General features: G+C 48.3%; 1 protein-coding gene across 4 annotated transcripts in view; it reads right to left on the bottom strand.

Moving 5' to 3' along the window:
• Positions 1–18,496, bottom strand: part of ZEB2 (zinc finger E-box binding homeobox 2) — a 141,513-nt gene extending 123,017 nt beyond the window's left edge. Inside the window, exons 1-3 of one of the 4 annotated variants that reach the window (XM_041739676.1) lie at positions 18,217–18,233; positions 17,805–18,073; positions 14,697–14,838 (exon numbers count right to left, since the gene is read on the bottom strand). In XM_041739676.1, coding sequence (XP_041595610.1) covers positions 14,697–14,769 — 73 coding nt within the window. In that variant the 5' untranslated portion in view covers positions 14,770–14,838; positions 17,805–18,073; positions 18,217–18,233. Of the gene's footprint in view, positions 1–14,696; positions 14,839–15,800; positions 15,819–15,997; positions 16,302–17,804 lie in introns of those variants that run through there. The other 3 variants (XM_041739675.1, XM_041739677.1, XM_041739674.1) reach the window with 3 other exon arrangements.
• Positions 18,497–19,215: the final 719 nt, after the last annotated feature.

Below are 19,215 nucleotides of genomic sequence, written 5' to 3' on the forward strand. Positions count from 1 at the left end.
TTTTTTCAAACTGGAATCCCCTTTTAAAATGGATAACAGTTAAAAGGCTACTGGCAATCTGTTTATTTCCAAAGCTGTGTTTTAACGTTGGCTATGCGCAGACTGGAAAAGCAAATGAACCCCTAGGATCTTCGAAGTTAAAGCTTTTAAAATAAAGTTGGTATGTAGTATTTGAGAACATATTGTTTGGAATTTAAGTTTTAATATCTAGGAATAAACAGAGCATTAAATCAAGCAAAACTGTGACAAGGCCAATATGCACACGGACGATGCCAGGAAGGCATCTTCAGCCCTTTGTTCACAGCTTAACAAAACTGTGCCGTCACACCACTTTAGTTCAACAGTGCCTGTCGAATGGGCATCAGCAGATCAGCCAATGCCTGTCATACACAGAGCCTGAAGACGGTTTGAAAGCAAGGGCTTATTCGACCCCCAAGTCTAGTTGGAAAGTGGCGAGGATTTTAAATCATCTGGTAAAGACACCAACACCCACCCTCCCGCAAAGTTATTAGAGATGAGAAAGGATGACAAAAAACACTGGCTTCAAAAAATAAACATAAAGGAGGAGGAAAAAAAAACCCATACGCAGGCAAGGAGAGCACTTTTCATATTTGTGTTCTTTGTTAGAGCAATTATAAAAGTTTTGCAATCATAGGTTTTTCCTTAAAGGGACAATCCCGATACTGAAATAAAAGTTTAATGTCACAGCTATTTTAAGATTTTTCCCACGTTTTTCTGCCCTTTGAACAACTGCATACATGTTCTTGGGTTCTCCGGTTAGGAGGGCGTTATTGGACAAAGGCAACTTGCAATCCCATGTTATTCCAGGGAGTGTCCCTTTAAATATGCTTTTTTTCTTGCTACGTGGCTGTTTGTGTTGACCAAAACACACCAACTTTTGAATTGACAAGTCTCCCGAGCCCTGGTCTCCGTGAACATCTAATCTGCTCCCAAGCAGAAACCCGAGAAAACCAACCTGGTAGAGAGAAGGAACTTTCCCTACAAGTTAACAATTAGGGAAAGGAAAAAAAAAAAAAAAAAAAAAAAAACCCAAACTGCCTTATTTTCCTCCTATAACACTGATCATGAGATTTGGCTTTCAAGCTTTAATAAGTGCTGAGGAGGTGCCTCAGAACTTTGCTCCTGTTTAATTAAGTGTGCCCACTCCAGGCATCCAATCAGAGGAAATGAGAGTGAGCCCCCCCACCCCGCAGCAGGGCTGGGGAGCCCTGGGGGTAAAGCCTGAGCTGAAGGTGTCCTGAATCCCTGGACCTTCCAAGTTCCTCCAGGATCCTCTGCTACTGAGATCCGTCCAGGAGTTGAGATTTCCCTTACACGAAAGTTGAAAAGCTCTCGCTCCCCCCACCCCCCAACCTCAGTCTTTCACTCTGCTACTGTCAGTTTGCTGCGTGTTCTTTAGCTGTCTCTCTTTTCCAGTCCCTACCCTGTCAGTTTCTGGCCTGCCAATTTCAACTTGAAGCTTGACTGGGCTGATTTGATGCAAATACCTCCAGGGAAAACCCTGAAACTGATGAACAGTTATGTCAAGTCGATTTTGCACCATCGGGAAAAGGTAACCTCTGAGAGAAAAAAAACAACAAGGTTAAAGAGACAAGGGCTTTTCACGTGTAATACCTCTGCTGCACATCTCGTTCACTGTTTACCATCCCTCAGAAATTGTAACTGTCAGAATTAGTCCTAATTGCAGATGCGAAAGCTGCCATTATAATAAAAACAGAGGCAGTGCAGGCATTAAATGTAGCAGCCTAATTTGTGAGACTACAGAAAAGGTAGAGTAAATGAATATTTCATTACTTTAATTACCAGGGACTACTCTTTTCTTGCTGTCTTATGATAAGTGTTGCTGTAACTAGCAACAGCAAACATCCACTAAAACATAAAGTGCAATAATCGTCCTGCTGTCAGGATCACCGCTTTAAAATACGAGCCGGGAAAAAAATATAATGGTTTATCTATTTCTTAGAGATTGCAGAAGTAGAAGATGGAAATTCATTTAATGTCAGGAAAAGGAAAAAAAAAGGCACACACAAAGGCACCAGTAAACAGGTTTTAGTCAGAGAATAATGGCTCCAGGAGGGAGAAGGGGAAAAAAAAAAAAAAAAAAAAAACAACACCCAGTTGGCTATACATTTGAAGTGTTAGCCCTAAAAGGACGACGCTGGAAAGTGAAAAGTAGGAGGTAATGGTGTTTGGATTTTTTAAGGCAAAATTTTGTTTTGTGTTGCACAACATAATTGCGTGAACCTTAGAAAATAAAGCTCCAGTGACTGGGGGAAAGACAAGAGGAAAGCAAGTGGTTTTTCAAATGATTAAGCAAAGGTGGAAAAAGTTCAAGTTGGCAAAAGTTTAGAAGCTCAGTCCAGTTCCACTTAAAAAAGACTAGATAAAGCCTGCCAGAAAAAGACTTTGCCTGTAGTTTCATAGTACTGATTCATAAGATTTGGGAAGTATCAATAATTACTCACCACTGACCCCCTGAAAAGCCCTGCGCATCTCCCTAGGAACCTCGATTTCAGGTAAAGGGGCAAAGCAAAAGTGGGGAGGTGGCTGGATTGTGGGAGGGAGAGGTGGGTCTGGGAGTGGGGGGGTGTGGTTGAGGAGGTTGCTGAGACTGGTTGAAGCCAGCCTGTCTCTGCATTTATCACTTTGTCCCAGAGGAGGTGTTTGTTCAACATAGCAGTTTGACAGCACAAAAACACTGTGGCCAGAAGCCCTATCAAAGAACCTACTGACACATATCATTTGTGGTCTTGGTTTCACAGGGTAAGGCTACCTCACACTTTATCTGCACAAGTATAAAAACTCCACACATTTCTAAGTGTTCAGTATGGTTTAATCCCCTGCCTTTTTCCCCCCCTTTTAAATATTATAAACACCACTTTCAAATGCCATCCTTATCCAGGAGTCCCGAATGCTGTTTTTAAAAACCATAACAATTTGCAATCAAGTTAGCATAATCCGCGTCGAGGTTGGTAATATTGAAGGAATATGGGTGGCGGTGTGGGTGGGTGGGTGGGGGGGGGCAGTTTAAAAGCACAAAGCTTATGATTTATCCTAAATAATACACGTAAAGTTGAGACTAATAGGTGCAAGTAAGTTTTGTAAGAGTCATGTGGCACAGGGAACGCTTTTCTTCCCCCCTGACAATGAATCCTACTAAACAGGGGTCTATGTTCATTCTTCGCCTCTACTCTTTTCATTTGAATATATTTCATTCACAAGCTGTATGATCCCAGTGAAAGTCCAAGAGGAAAAGTCTCAGAGTTGGGGTTCTAGGGTGTATTTGTAACTGTGTGCATGTGGAATGTGTGCATATGGGCTGTATTTAGTTTCCAAATTCCCATTAGCGGAGCAAAGGTGATGGGAAATCTTCAGAGGACAACCATTTTGCTTAGAGATTTTTCCCTTTTAATGGGTCTATTTATTATGAAAACACAGCTTACTGAGTTCTTTATATATCAACCTCACCTCTTAAAACTGAGAAATCTCATGATGTGAAACACTTCCATTGATGTGCTTTGTGTCTAAAATAGAAACTTAGGTACTTCCAAGAATAGGCAAATTGCAAAGTTTCTTTGATTACAGTTACTCGGATATACAAGGCAATATAAATATAATTTAAACTAAGAAACAGTGAGGTCTATAGGTTACATTACAGATCACCTGGGCACTGAATTCCCTGAAATTTACTCATCTGTTTAGGACAGAGGGAAAAAAAAAAAAATCTCATGCTATCTTAAATAGCAGGATATCTTCCTTCCTCTGTTGATCTGTTGTTGACTGCTTATTTTTAGGAGGGGTTGCCTAGCACCTTGTCAGGAATACCTTTATTTCCTACTGTTGATCATAAAAAGAGACACAGAATAAAATGAGGAACAAAAATCACTGTAGCTGTCATATTAACAACCTAACTATTGAAGAGGAATCCATTCCATTTTTTTAAATGTAGAATATGTTTTGACTTTTTTTTTGTCACGGGAAATCATTAATGACAATGATCTGTTCCCAGGAGGATGCACTCCTGTACCTCGGTCACCTGAGATGATTTAAAAATGCCTCCACCTTATTGCTGTGACTTAAAAACACAGCTTCCTATATTTGCTCTTACGATAGAGTTAGCTAAACTGACCAGTTGCGCGTTTGTCATTCTCCTGAAGGAATACCTTCACTGAAGTGGGATTTAAAATTTTTACTTCAGAACACTTCAGAATCAGGTCTCCTCCAGTTTAAAGCAGAGTATGTGTGGGTTTAAGTTGGAAAAACACACGGCAACCCAGGAAAATGAAGAATAACTACCAGCAGATTAGATGCAATAGAACGTGACGTTTAATCCCATGGATTATAGGAAAAGTTATCCAGAGTCTTAATTTTAGAGTAATGTTTTTTTTTTTAAAAAAGGAAAAGGTAACTTAAATATGTACACCAACATTTCAGTACTGTCTTTTAATTCTAACAGTTACTTCAAATCTCATCCCCTCCACTCAGCTTACTAATAGAACTAGGTTTGTAAAAAAAAAAAAAAAAAAAAAAAAAAAAAATTTAAAAAAATTAAAAAAAAATCAAATCATGATGACGATTACATTCCTCGATTGAAAAATGAAAGCAAAGTTCAATCAGATCCTCCACGAAATGTTTGCTCCCCTCACATCCCTTAACGTGTCCCCGCTGCTTGCTCTTCCAAAGTCTGGTTTTCGGAAGCCCCCTACTAATTTCTAACCAAGACTGCAGCACCCACTGTAACGCACTTGGCTTCATGAGCTTTCATACGTTCCCGGGTCACACACACAGAATATCTGATGAAAGAGACTGATCATCCTCCTTCTCCCCTCAGCTCCTCTAACTTTCCTGTCAGGAGCCTGAAAAAATATGCACAGTTACTGTTGCTGAGGGGAGACAAAGTTTAACTTCTGGGTTGGCAATCGGAGAATAATTCATGAGCAGATTTCTAGCAAATGATATGATTTGCTAAATTTTGGTCTTTGATTTATATTTATGTACTCCTGCTACTGTTAAGGTTTTGCCAACCTCAATTAGATCATGAATGAGATCATTTTAATTCAGCCCCCAAACTGTGACCTGACCATGGTCTGAAAGTGTTCAAAAAGTAATTTTAAGCCTCCCTTTGATTTGAAAAGGAATACTGCATGCTTGGTCGTTCATACAAATAACATAAAACTTAATTATTGGATGATTTGGCAGAGGACCTTCTTGCCAAACAACAGTCAATGCCAGCTACTGTGATGCTGGCGATGCCCGGGCCCCCGAGCACACAGCCCCCTGTATCCAGCATTTGTTCATTGTGTCTCAGGGCAAGATGCTTTCAAATGGGATTCATGGATCTGGGAGGCAGGGTGCAACTGGAAGGGTGTACCATATTTATAACTCCAGTTAAAAAATGCTGTCTCACCTAGAAGGGAAGTAGATCTGCGCTGTCAAATCACCAGGAGGCTGTGACAAAGGGAGCTTGCAGCCTGACACACGGTGTAACAACATAGCAAACACCTTTAATCCTGTCATGTCTCATACCCTTTACTTTCTCACACATTTGTGGCTGCTTGAACGTTGACACCTACACTCTTTTTCGAAACTAAATAAGGCAATCTTATTTAAGCCCAAATGCAACACCTGTAAAGTTATTCTTGTGCCCGGCAAAAAATAACCATTAACTCCTTCCTCTTATAAATGCCTCTCTGCTGGCTTTGGCAAGTCTCAAGTTGGTAACAGTCGGCCTGAGGCCCTGACTCTGAGGTTCACATGACCTTCCAAGCTCCGAGGAAGATAGGCAACACTTCCCCCTTGAAAAGATGCGAGGGCTGTGATAATGTCACTGTCCCAACTGGCCTCTCACAGCTTTTTTGAGCCGAAGCCCCCCCTTTCTTCATCACAAACTTCTGGTGTCTTTTATAGTAAGGAGAGAGGCCCCAGCTGCTTTATTCCCTCTAGCTACCATCGTCTAATATTTTAAAAGCTGGAAATGAAAATAGCTTTTCTAAAGATATTTCCTGGAATTTTTAATGTGCTGCCTTGATTCCCTTTTTTTTTTTTCCTCCTTGCCAATTATAAACCACCATTTGGAGGGCTTATGAGCAATGTAAGTCCACCTCATCTAATTAAACCACATTGTTTTAAAAGCTTGAACAGTTTTCATGTCTACACGACTTGTCTGAATAATAAACTGCTGGAACCAGAATCCTGAGTGTCTTTGGAGAGCCGGGATTTTATCTGCTGAGTGCAAAGGGCCAGGCACTCAAAGAGTTAAAGAGTGTTCCCGCATTGCTGGGTAGGTTAATATCACAGCTGCCTGGTAAAGCATTATCCCGGTACCTCACTTAACAAAAGCCTCCTTTTGCAAACAGACTCCCACTTTCCCCCCAAGTGTCCAAAGGTGTTTACTGAAGTAAATCTGCCTAAATCCTTCATTGCTTGGGTCATGGGGGTGGATAGGAGGGGTGGAAGGTGTAGGGATAATCTCTTTTTGTAAATTCTGCAAATCTTCTGGGAAAAGGAGGAGGGGGGGAAAGAGAGAGAGAGAGAGAGAGAAAAAAAATCAGGAATCTGTGTCACATGCCCGTGTGCCACTTCTAACGTCTCCGCTAGTTCTGCTCTCACACGTGAAATCCGCACAAGGGCCATCGGACAAGCCCCGGGGTCCCCTACGACTCCGGGGCCGCGGGAGGCCGGTGCACCTCTCAAGTTGCGCGCGGGCCTGCAGCTCAGCCTCCTCGAGAGCTGGGGTCTAAGTAAGGACGGTTTCGAGGAAGGGAGAAAAAGAGGAAAAAAAAAAAAAAGGACAAGACAGTTTAGGAGCAAGATAATGCAGCTGAAAAGTTGTCACGAGAGGCTTCTGCTCTTGCTGTGGTCTCACTCCGATGCCATGAACTGCGTGTCACTTCTGCACGTTGCAAATGGGGGCAAATAACACAGTCAGACCTGACAGGTCGGCCTGCGAGGGTTTAGGCAGCTCCCAGGAAGAAGGAGCCCTGGAGGCATAAACTTTCCCTCCGAGGAGATCGTGAATACCACCAACCCCTCCCTACAAATCTTGAAGCCTCCAGTTTGAGATACAAAAAGGCTGTCATCTCACAAATGTTAAACATACTAAAAAAATCTGAAAAAAAAGTATGGAGAAGGTGTGAAAAACGTGGCACTTTACAGCCCTCAAAGCTTTTTAAAATAGAACAACTTTTCCCCCTAAAATTCTTTTCAGAGAATTTTCTTTTCTTTTTTTTTTTTTCCTTCTTCTTCTCCTTTTTTTTTTTTTTTTTTTTTTTTTTTCCTTTTTGGCTCATTTGAGAGTTTCTTTCTTGGCTTTTTTCCCCTTTCATTTGAAAATATGAATTATCATAAAAAGTCAGGGGAAAAAATGGGAAAGTCTTTTCCAGTTTTCCTGAAGATTTATCAGCGTGTGTTCAGGCTGGGTGTAAGCACCTCTCCCTTTTTTGCTCTGGGCCAGACACCCATCACTGAAACCAGAGCAGGGCCTTGGGAGACTTCATCCCTGCTCTCCTCCGGAGCAGCCTCCAGCTGCAGCGCCCCGCACACACCGCCCACCCCCGCCCTCCCCAAGTGCCCTCACCTCCCTGGTCTGATGATGGTAAACAATAAGGAAGGCCAAATAGTAGGCAGCACTCAAGAGTGGGAAGTCCACACACCTGACCCCGAGTCTAACAGGCTTCTGAGGGAGAATTTGATCCCTCTCTGACACTTTCTACCTCAAGTGTTGAGCGGGTGGCCATGAATAGTACAGACATGCCATCTTGTAACACTATATGCCTGTCAGGAGGGACAGGGCCTGGTCAAGCATCAACTATATAAGGCTGGTAACTAGGGAAAGCCCAACAAACAGCCACAAACACCTAAGTTATTTTACTCAGCTACTACCCTCTCTCCTCCTCTCTCCTCTCTCTCTCTCTCTCTCTCTCTCTCTTTCTTTTCATCTTGGCTTTCTGTAGCAGAATGCAAATGGAGCCTGCCGGCGGTGAAAGGGCTGAATTGTGATTAAGAAGAAGAAGAGCTCCTTTCTTTGTTCTCCCCTCAGGGGATGTTTACTGGGAGAGACACAGCGGATCAGATATGAAAGGCATTCAGGTCAGCATTGATGTGAGCGAAAGTGAAATCATACCTAAGGCATTCAAAAGACCGCCGTGTCAGGGGTTCAGCTAACGGTGCAGCTACTGTGCGTGTCTTCCCGGAGAGGCAGGAATCCTTTCGCAGGCTGGTGATTTTTTTTTTTGGCCCCCCTCCCAATTTACTACAAAATCATAAAAGTTTCCCCACCCCTATTTACCTCCTACCAGATGACACAAGAGTTAGCATTTTTTTTCTCTCTCCTTCTGGACCACACGCGAAATTAGAGCAACTTCTAATAACTGTATTACCTTAATGAACCAGCAAGGCACCATCTGAACTGTGAAATCTTTCTTTTTTTAAGCAGATGTATTCATGTGTGATACATATATGCATAATATGTGGGGGAGAACTGAATGAAGGGAAAAGCCAAAAGCACACACATGGATGGCTTTTCCTCTCACTTTTCTCAGAGGAAACACAAGACAACACACACACACACACACACACACACACACACACACACCCCACGCGCGCGCACACGCACAGGCGCGCACGCACCCGCACAGAGTATATAAAAACAGTACAGAACACCTTTAAACGAAATTCTTTATTTACTTTGTGACTACTAGTTACACTTTTCCTGAGAGTTTTCACTGTGACAGGACTGTCACCCAGGATAAAAGTCTCTGGCACATAGCTCTGAAGGCAGAGACTTCCTTAGAGTCTGCTGATTATTACTGCTTTCCTTTTTTTTTTTAAAAAAAAAATGCGTGATGAAGAAATACTTGGATCTTACTTTTTAAAAGTTTACACTCCCCACAGCCCAAAGAGTCATTCAATAGATTTTCCAAGTGGTAAGCTGATGCTGTTGGTATAAACAGAGCTATGTAAATATACACAAAATTCACAAATCACAGCAAACATACAAATAACAGGGAGGTGCCTAGATGTTTCAAGGCTTAAAAATGAAAAGGAAAATCACATTTCATCTCCTGATTGCTAAAGAAAGGGAAGACACAGGGAGGGGGGGGGTGGAGAGGGCTATATTTATTGGTTTTAAATCATCCTTCCCTCTGCTCTGAATTATTCTTTTCAAACCTTCGCATCTTGGCTAAAAAGCATATTTGGGCTTATGTTAACATCTGCTTTTGTGGTGACATTTAATTCCGTATATTTTCAACTAGTGTTTCTGCATCACAGATTTTCCTCCTTTATCTCTTTGCTCTAAAAAGACAACCAAAGAGCAATCAAAAAGGTGTCTGACTTGGCCATTCAGACAATTGCCCCCTTGTGGGAATGCGGGAATGAATGGTACAGTGGACACCCCAGCACCATTGACGTTATAAACATGTAAATGAAACACATTAGGGCAGACAATCAATTGTCTGTGAGCATTGCAAACCTGCACTCCCTCTCTCTGTGACAGGCACAAAATAGTGTCTACCTTGGGAAGCCACGGTGCTGGAGAGTACAAGGACAAAGAGTTCCCTTTCACACAGAAGAAAATGCACCTTAAAAGCCTTGGAAGAATGCAGATGACAAAAACTGTCGTAAGGCAAAGAATCTCCCACATCTTGGAATCAATGCGGCGCTGCTAGAGAGCCAGCAGCACTGTCCCTTCCTACCTTCAGGGTAGACCCCACATTTCTCCAAGGAAATATTCTGAATACAGCGGTCAGGGGCTTTGATAACCTCTTGGAATTTTCTTTACTTTGAGCAAATTAAGCGAGCCAGAGAGGAAAGCGTCGGATGCACATGACATAGCACTTTAGCAGGGAACTTTCATCCTGGCTTCCTTCGTATTTGGAAATAAATGCTTAAAGACGCGGATTCGTTTTTATTTGGCAACAGAGACACAACGTAAAGTTGAAAATCCCGAGCCCACCCTTGCCCCCCGGGCGGGGCGTCACACTGGGGGGTGCCAGCAGGCCAGTGGCCCTGCTACGAAGAAGGCAGGCGTGTTGCTGCTACCCCCATCGACTTAGTTTTTCCAAACCGAAATAAAACCAATATATCAGTCTGGATACATAGCCCCCAGTCTTGTGTGTGTGCAGCGTGACGAAACTTGCAGAAGATCTCCGCAGAGAGAGAAGGATGGAGATGGATATCTCTGGAGCGCCCTCAGAACTGGTACCTGCCACGCAAACTGCCTCTGAGTGTTGGGAGGACCAGCGAACCAGGCTCCCTGTAAACTCATCAACTTTGTGGAAGGAGCTACTTGCAAAACATCGCCCCACTTGCAAAGATGACCAAGTCTGGAGCCACTGCAGCCCCGAAGGAAACTTCCCTGCCTCAGTGTGTGCCAAGGGGCCCCGACTGCGGGCTGCCCCCCACCCCGGCCGACAGCACCTCGCAGGGGGGTGGGGGGGTGGGGGGGCAAGGGTCACAAGCCCTCAGGAGGGGCTCGATGCCTCCCTTTTCCTTTTCACTTAAGCATCTCTGAAACGGAAGCAACCTCTCCGTCCTCCGCTGCCTCTAAGCATCACCACCAGCGCCTCCACTCCCTCTGAGGAAGTGGTAAGGAGAGAGGGCTTATCTTAAAAAAGGATCATCATTTCTGCTCATCTGATTGTTCCTCCCCTAGGGTCCCAAGCCCTGAAAACATCCAACTTTAGCCCTTTTCTCTACCACTGCAAGTCGGTGACCAAAGGCATTTGTAAAAATCTTCCCCACTCTCCCCCCATCCACAACACCCCCCTCGCCCGCCAGCCCCAACCCTCTTGATGAAAGTTTGTAGAAAAATCAGATTTAACTTTCCTTTCTGCCTTCCACTTCCTTTTCCCTTCCACTCTTAATTCAGTTTTCATTTAAAAGACAACTTTCATTCCCTTCTCTGAAGCAAGCAGTTTCCGGATCTGATTTTTGTTACGACCTGCGTTGTGTTATGTGCGGATTTTTCCAGAGGCTGATGCTGGAAGGCAGTGGGCCGGGGAGGCCGGCCCATCTTCCCAGGCTCCGCGGGAGGCAGGAGGGAAGCGGGAGCATCCCCGGGAGCCCGAGCCCCGAACCGGGGGCCAAAGCAACTAACTTTGCAAGTTACAGCCGGGCCCGCCAGTGGCAGGCAACAGCCGGGCACCTCCCGCGCCAAGGGCTCCTTCCTGGCTCCAAGGCTGTGAGGAGATAGTGGGGTATAATCAGGGGAATGGGGGGGGGGGCTGGGTTTCCCCCCCTCCTCTCCAGCTTCAGTGAAAGTGTTACAAAGTGAGTCAGGCGACTGAGGATCATCTGACTGAACTTTCTTGAAACCGACACACATTCTTGTCTGCCGGCAACTCGCTTTTTGCCTCCTTCCCCCTCACCCCTCTCCCCCTTTCCTCCTGCTGCACATCTTACTTTCTGGGAAGAGACTGCATCCCTTCCATGTGGGGGAAAGGAGACTGTCAGCTCTGGATTAACTTGGCCCTGGCACTGTCTTTGCCAAGCATCTTGCTGGCCTGAGAATCTTGAAGGCTGGATTTTGGATTCTTGTTTCTCTCTTTGCACGTTTATTCCCCTCAAACTGCTCCTTCTCCTTTGCTTTTTCATAATTGTGTACAGCATCGTCTTTTAACCCACGTTCTTGACCAGCCTTCACACACACACACACACACACACACACAGGCACACACACACACACACACACAGACCCAGGCACGCACAACTGCTTTACAGGTTTTTTTAATTCTTGTCGCCCTCGTCTATATATACGTTGTTGACTTCATTAAATTATATAAAGTGCCATTCTAGTTTCCTGGATGGCCATCTCTCTCTCTGTCTCTCTCTCTCTCTTTTTCTCTTCCAGCTTCTTACTTCTGTGATTAGTACTGCCATTATTCCTTTCCAGGAATTTCTATATGATTTTGATAAGCATCATCATATTTAGTGTTATCAGCAAAGACACAAGCTCAAAAGTGACATCTTTTCCATGAATCCAGGAAAGAAGAAAAATCCACTCAGTTCAGATAAATCCTGGCAATCCCCAAAGGGAAAGGCATTGGATATGTGCTTGATGAGAAAAGAAAATGAAAAAGGGGGGAAGAAAACTCTTCTACCTGCTTCTCAAAACCAGGGCATTGCTCAGTCAGATTAAACCCAAAGAAAAACATTGACAAGTAACCAATTCACAGCATGTTTTTTCACACATTATTTGGGAAAAGAGACAGGTAATAGTCAAAGTTAGAGAAGCTGTAAGCAATGGACAGGCTTGCTGTGAAGTGTGCAAGGTCTGAGGTAAATGCCTTAAAATGTGCAATTCAACTTTCCATTTCGGAGTGTTGAGGCTTCTCCCAAGTTAGGGGCTGGGCGGAGGGGAAATGGTTGCAGTGTCCATGGCTGAGCACCTCCCAGGCGCTCTCGGTTCACCTGCGAGCCCCCAGCAGGCCTCCCTCTCCCCGCCAACCCCACCCTCAGGGTTCCCAGGAAGCTGGGAGCCCTCTATTTCCCCAGACCTGAGCTCTGGCCTGACCTCAGGGCCCGGGCCAGGCTGGTCATCGGTGGCAAAATCCCGAAGGGGGTGGGAGGAGGCAGGAAAGCAGAAACAAACATTCTAAATAGTCTCTTCTGCAAAAGAACACTTCTGGGAACCTTGCTTTATATCTCATTTTCTTCTCTTTTCTCTCTCTCTCTCTCTCTCTCAATCTCTCTCTCTCTCTCTCAAAAAAGAAAAAAAAATGACTGTTTAACATAAGAAGAAAAAAAGAGCCTCCTTGACACAAAGCTTTTGTTATCCAGTTGATCAGCACCACGCTTTAGATACTTGTAAGAGGGGGAAAAAAGCCCCACAACAGACATTGATTTTAGAAAATCAATAACCAACATTTAATAAAAGGAACAGAGGAAACACAAGAGAGGAGAGGGGGACATTAGGTATAATTTTAGTGTCTACTAAATTACCCAGAGATGGGGAAGGGGAGGTCTCCTGAGTAAGGACCACCTTAAATAATGCCAGCTACCAGAATGAAGAAAAAATTAAATTAAGAGAGAGAGAGAGAGAGAGACAGAGACAGAGAGACAGAGAGGGGAGAGATGGACTTAAAAAGAGGCAGCCTCAACTGGATCTTGGGGAAGCAGCTCGGAATATATTATTGTACTTGTTTTTTTTTTTTTTTTCTTTCTTTTCTCTTTTTTTTTTTTTTTTTTTGCAATACTAAGCCAAGCAAATAGATCAAAGGCAGCACAAAGGGAAAAGGCAGGATAACGTAACGAACAGTTTCTGACCAAAATTCCTCTATCACTCCCCCATATGGCTCGACACCTCCAGCACAGCAAGCAGGAGATGCACACGCACACGCACACGCACACGCTCACTCACACTCACACTCACGCGCACTCGCGCGCACACACAACCTGGAGAGGCAGAGACCCCGAGAGCAGCATCATTTGTCCCGAGTCAGGGCTCCGGGTCTTTGTGCCTCCCCGGCCCGCGCCCCCCCGCCCCGCGCGGCTGCCGGGCAGCGGCCTCCCGGGAAAGTTGGTCCGCGTGGGCCGGGGCGCGGGGCGGGCGCGGGGCGCGGGGCGCGGGGCGCGGGGCGCGGGGCGCGGGGCGGGCGCGGGCAGGGCGCGGGGGCCGGAGGCCGGGGAGCCCGGGCCGGGCCCGCGGGCGGCCGCAAGTTTCCTTCCCGGCCCGAGCCGGCGCTCCTCGGCCTGTTTGCCTTGGGGCTTGGGCCTCCCTGGGCGGCTCGGAGGGTCCCCGTCCGCTCCCGCGGCGCCCCCTCGGCGCCCAGCCCGCTCCCCTCCCCGGCGCCTCCCGCGCTCTTTGCCAATCACTTTCCTCTTTTATTCCCACGACTTGGTTCGGGGGCGACACCTGGGGGGCGGGGGCGGGGGCGGGGGCCGGCGTCTGCGTCCTGCCCCGTCCCTCTGCGCACCCCCTGCCAGGGGACCCCCGCGCGGCCGCCCCGCCTGCAGCCTCCTGCGTCCGCGCCCCTCGCCCCGTCTCCGTCCTCCTCCCTGGCCCAGCCCGGTGCCGGGCGCCCCCGGAGCGCGCGGAAACTGCCCAGAAAAGTCTGCGTGCCTGCCCCCCGCGGCCCCGCGGCGCCCGCCCCCGCCCCCGGCCCCGGCCCCGGCCCCGGCCCCGGCCCCGGCCCCGGGCGCGCCCTGCCGGGCCCCGCCGCCCGCGCGGACCGTTACTTGGCGGCCGCGGACTCCGGCAAGAAACTTTGAGGCCGGCGGCGGCGCAGCCCGGGCCCCCCCCGCCCGCGCCCGCCCGCCCGCCCGCGCCCGCGCCCGCGCCCCCGCCCCCGCCGCGGGGTCCCGCGCCCCGGCCCCGGCCCCGGCCCCCGCCCTGCCCTGCCCTGCCCTGCCCTGCCCGGGCCGGGCGCTCCCGCAGCGAGCCGGGGACCCGCGGACCGGGCGGCGGAGGGCGGAGGGCGGAGGGCGGCGGGGACCCCGCGGGCGAGCCTCTGCCTCTCCGGGGCGCTCCCGCCGCCCCCCCGGCGCCCCGGTCCCCGCTCCGCGCGCCCCGGCCCCGCTCCGGCCCCGCTCCCGCTCCCGCTCCGGCCCCGGGAGAGGCTCGCCCGCGACCCCGGGCGCCGCCGCCGCCGCCTCGCCGGCCCTTCCCGCCCCCCCCTCCCCGGGGCCCGCGCCGCCGAGCAGCCCGGAAAAGTTTGGTTCGGGCCGCTTCTTACCGTTTTTCCTCCTGGGATTGGCTTGTTTGCGCCTCTTGCACCGGGGGCCATCCGCCATGATCGGCTGCTTCATTGATAAGAGCGGATCAGATGGCAGCTCGCATGGACTCGGCGCCCTGCTCCGGCAGCACGCAGGCTCGATCTAGCAAACCAAACAGCGACAGCGTGGGCATCGCCGCGCCCGCACCGGGCCCGACAGGGCCGCCCGGCCACCCGGACCGGCACCGGCACCGGCACCGGCACCGGCACCCGGCACCCGGCGCCCGGCACCCACCCCTGCGCCGAAGCGAAACTTCGGCGGCCCCCTCCCCGCCCCCGCCCCCCACCCCCGCCCCCGCCCCCACCCCCACCCACCCCCCACCCCCCACCCCCCACCCCCCGCGGGCCCCGAGGCGCTTTGTGTGCGTTCCTGGGCGCTGCGCTGCGCCCGCGAGGGGGGCCCCGGCCCCGGCCCCGGCCCGGCCCCGGCCCGGCCCCGCCGCGCCCCCCGGGGCCCCGCCGCGCCACCGACCGACCCCGGCCCGCCCGGCCCGGCCCCCGCCCCCGCCCGCGCCCGGCCGCCCACCACCCCCCCCCCCCCCCCGGCCCGGCGACCCGGGGCGACGCCAGCCCGCTCCCGCTCCCGCTCCCGCTCGCATCCCCATCCCCATCCCCATCCCGCGCGCCCCCACCCGCACCCCGCACCCCGCACCCCGCACCCCGCACACAACCCCGTCCCCCCCGGAGGAGACACACAAACAAACAAACAACAGCCCCCGGATGAAGCACACTCGGGCAAATTGATAATAGTAATTATAGGGAGCCCGCGCGCCCCGCGCCCCCTCCTCCCCTCCCTCCCCTCCCTGGGAGTCTATCGAGGCTCTGTCTCCATCCCCCCCACACCCCACACACACACCCACCGCCACCCCGCTCCCCCGCCCCCAAATTAAGATTTCCCATTTCACGCCGAAATAAGAAGTATAATTATGAGCCTCTTTGGACACTAGCGCTTCCCACCTCCCCCCTACACACACACACACACACACACACACACACACACAACCCTACACACCCCCCCCCCCCCCCCGCCACTTTGACAATATTTACTTAAGTATTTTCCCCCACCTCATTCACACACATGCTCCCCTACACGGCTTCCCTTAAATAGTTCCAGTAGAATTTCTCATTCTTTTTTTTTTTTTTTCTTTTCTTTTTTTTTTTCTATCCCCTCAAGAAAGGAAAGAGAAAGTCCAACCGCTACGGCAATACTTTGAAGCTCTACTTAAATGATCGTATCCTTTCTGGCTTCGAAACTTTTGTACCTAAAAATCGAGAGAGGCGCTGCATTTTTTTTTTTTTTTTCCCCTTCAGCTGAAACTGTCAAAACTTGGAGAAAGGGAACCTCGGAGGCAGGCAGCAGAGGTGGAGAATCCCGAAACTCGGTGGAGGTTGGGAAGATGCTGTGCCTCGAGGATTAGTTTAAACAGGGGCTATAAAAGATGTAACAGATGCAAACTGTAACACAAGGGCCATTAACCCTTCCTCTGCCGGGCACACTCAGTCCCCACGCCCCGCACCTATTGTCTCCTGTGCTCAAAGCTTTGCAGAAAACCTGGAAAGTGAGTATCAGTTTCCACACATTTGCTGAGAGGAGTGTGGTGGTGGTAGTGGGGGGGGGGGGGGCGGCCAGGCAGAGAGAAGGGGAAGTGGATGGTTTAGAAAGCACCTTGAATTTAACCTAGGCATAGTGGGTGACTTTTAAGTTTGACACATTTTGTCATTTCCTGGCTCTCCTATTGATTTGAAATTGTTGGGAAAAATCCTGAAATCAGGAAACGGTCACACAAGTGTCTGGGATGAAACAGCTGGCCTGTCTGTATTCATGCTGAGACTTACACACGATTGCATATAAATACATGTTTAATAAAGTAAGCTGCTAGTTTTATGAGCCTGTGTGTGTGTGTGTGTGTGTGTGTGTTAGAGAGAGAGAGAGAGAGAGAGAGAGAGAGAGGGCATTTGTGCTGTAAACTTTATCTTTTGCCTGTTATTTCTAACTCTGGAGTTAGTGATCTTGCCTTCATCATTATAGGGGGAGCATGGAAAATATATAAGTAGGTGGGAGATAAACACATTCACGTTAGCCGGGCTCATCACTGTTCCTGGGAACTCCTGCTATCTCTCTCTCGACTTTTCGGTGCCAAAGTAGGGAATGGGATATGTGTGTGCATGTGTCTCCTGCTCCATCCACGTCTCTATTACTTTGCCATTTAAAACACAATTTCAAAAGTTACCCTTAATTTACAACTCTGATATCCTGACAGCAGCTTTCTTCCCAGCTGTAGTGACCCCCCACCCCCCACCCCACATACACACTTTGGTAAACGACTCAAGTTCCATGAGGACTTTCACTTCTTTATTTATCATCACAGAAATGAGGTGTTACTTCACATACATACACACACAAAGAATAAAATAAAGAAATGAAACTCGCTAAGCAGACAAAAACAGGCAACTTTCTGCTTAGAAAACAGCCTTCTCCGGTGGGAGAGGATGCAGTGCCATATCTAAGAGAAAGACATGCCCCTGAATTTGGTGGGTTTGTATCGATCAAGTTTTGTCATTATTAACAGGTTATCTGCCAAGTTTTAATTGCTGAATACAATGAACTGGAGCTAGATGCAAAAAAAAAAAAAAAAAAAAAACCCACAAAAAAACAAAACAGGGTTAGATTCTCTCCCCCTGGAGGAGTTTTCCTTCCACCATGTAGTTCTCAATAAAACTTTTCCTCGGCTGGGTAGCAAAAGGCACCTTTGGTTACCTGAATGGACAGGTACAGGGCAAATTATTTGGAGGAGGAAAAGGGAGAGGAAAGCAGGGAGAGGGAGCGGGAGTGCCAGAGAAATCCACGAAGTCACTCTTGGGAAAAGCTTGCCATAAAGGAGCTAAACCCACCTGAAATTCCTGCCCACGGACACTCCTTCTCACTCCAGACTCCCATCCCCACTTAAAAGGAGGAAAAAAAAATCATAAAAGGAGGGTGGGGGGGGGGGGAATGACCGTACCAAAAAGGAATAAAAAAGAGAGAAAGGGGAGAGAGAGAGAGAGAGAGAGAGAAAAAAAAAAACCTACCTGCGAAGTCTTGTTTGTAGTTTTGGCCAGAAATGGTGAGAAGAAAAAGCATGAAGAAGCCGCGAAGTGTGGGGGAGAAAAAGGTGGAAGCGAAGAAACAGCTCCCGGAGCAAACTGTACAAAACCTCGCCAAGAGTGTCGGGAGGCAGGACCGTTATTCCTGCGGAGCAGGTTAGAACTGATCTCTTTCGGCCACTCCAGGAAACACAAACCTGGGGACGGACTGACGTGTTACGCCTCTTCTAATGACATTTTTTTCTTTTTCTTTTCTGTAGGAGAGAGAGGAGAGACCCTGAAACACGCGCCACCTATCTTTGTGGGGAGGGATAATTGAAGCGCCCTGAGCGTGAGCATCATGTGAAAACGTGATCGCCAAGTTTCTCTCTGGGAAAGGATCTGGGATAGATTATACCTTGAAGTCTCCGCAAACGCTTTAGTGGAAGAAATGAAATTCCACCTCCCTCCCTTCCTCTCTCCCTCCCTCTCGCCTCCCTCCCTCCCTCCCTCCCTCTCTTCTCCACGCCCCCCCCCCCCCCCCCCCCCCGTCAAGCCTTTGGCATCATTATCCTCATCACTAAATCCTACAGAGTACAGGGCGGAAAGCGGTGCACACCATTCACAGAACTGGAGAACTCTAAGGGGCGAAAGTTAAAGGGAGAGATCCCGGGTCCTCGATCCAGATCGCCTCTTGCTACACAGATATTTCTAATGACCAGATTGGAGATGCACATTAAGTTGTGTGGATTTCTCAGCACGTCTTCTGGAACTAAATTCTTTGCCCTTTTTTTTTTTCTTCTTCTTCTTCTTCTTCTCCTTCTTTTTTTCTTTTCTTTTCTTTTCTTTTTAGATGGCAGAGCCAGAAAAAAAAAAATACTGCATGTGAACTGCATCTTAGGGTGTGCGTATGATGAATTTCTGGATTGGATCCCAATACCCAAAAGTAGTTTGACATTTTTTTTTTTTTTAAAGGGTCTCTAAGTAAATTAACATAGAGCGCTGGGTTGACTGATCTCTCTGAATCTCTCTACATCTCGCGGAGACCTCACTGCAAAGTGAGGGAGCGTGTGTAGGAGGAAAAGGAGAAAGGCCATAGAGGAACTTAGCAGGGAAGGAAGAGCACGATATTAAACGGCATGGGGTCTAAGTTTTGGAGTATATATTTTTTTGATATTGCAATTAAAGTAAAATTAAAAAGAAAAGACTCCACCTTTGCTCTGAAGGGATTGGTTATGTAAATATGGAAGGGATTTCCTGGAGAATACAGCTTTCTACTGTATGGTTAATTAAATAATCACTCAAAAGCTTCCAACGTGACGCTTCTGTCGTAATCCAATCAGGTTACATAGGTCCTAAACAAGAAAGATATTTTCCACATCTGGAAGTCAGCAATTTAGCAAGTACTGCACATTAT

Source organism: Vulpes lagopus, chromosome 24, assembly GCF_018345385.1.
Source record: "Vulpes lagopus strain Blue_001 chromosome 24, ASM1834538v1, whole genome shotgun sequence".
NCBI lineage: Eukaryota > Metazoa > Chordata > Mammalia > Carnivora > Canidae > Vulpes > Vulpes lagopus.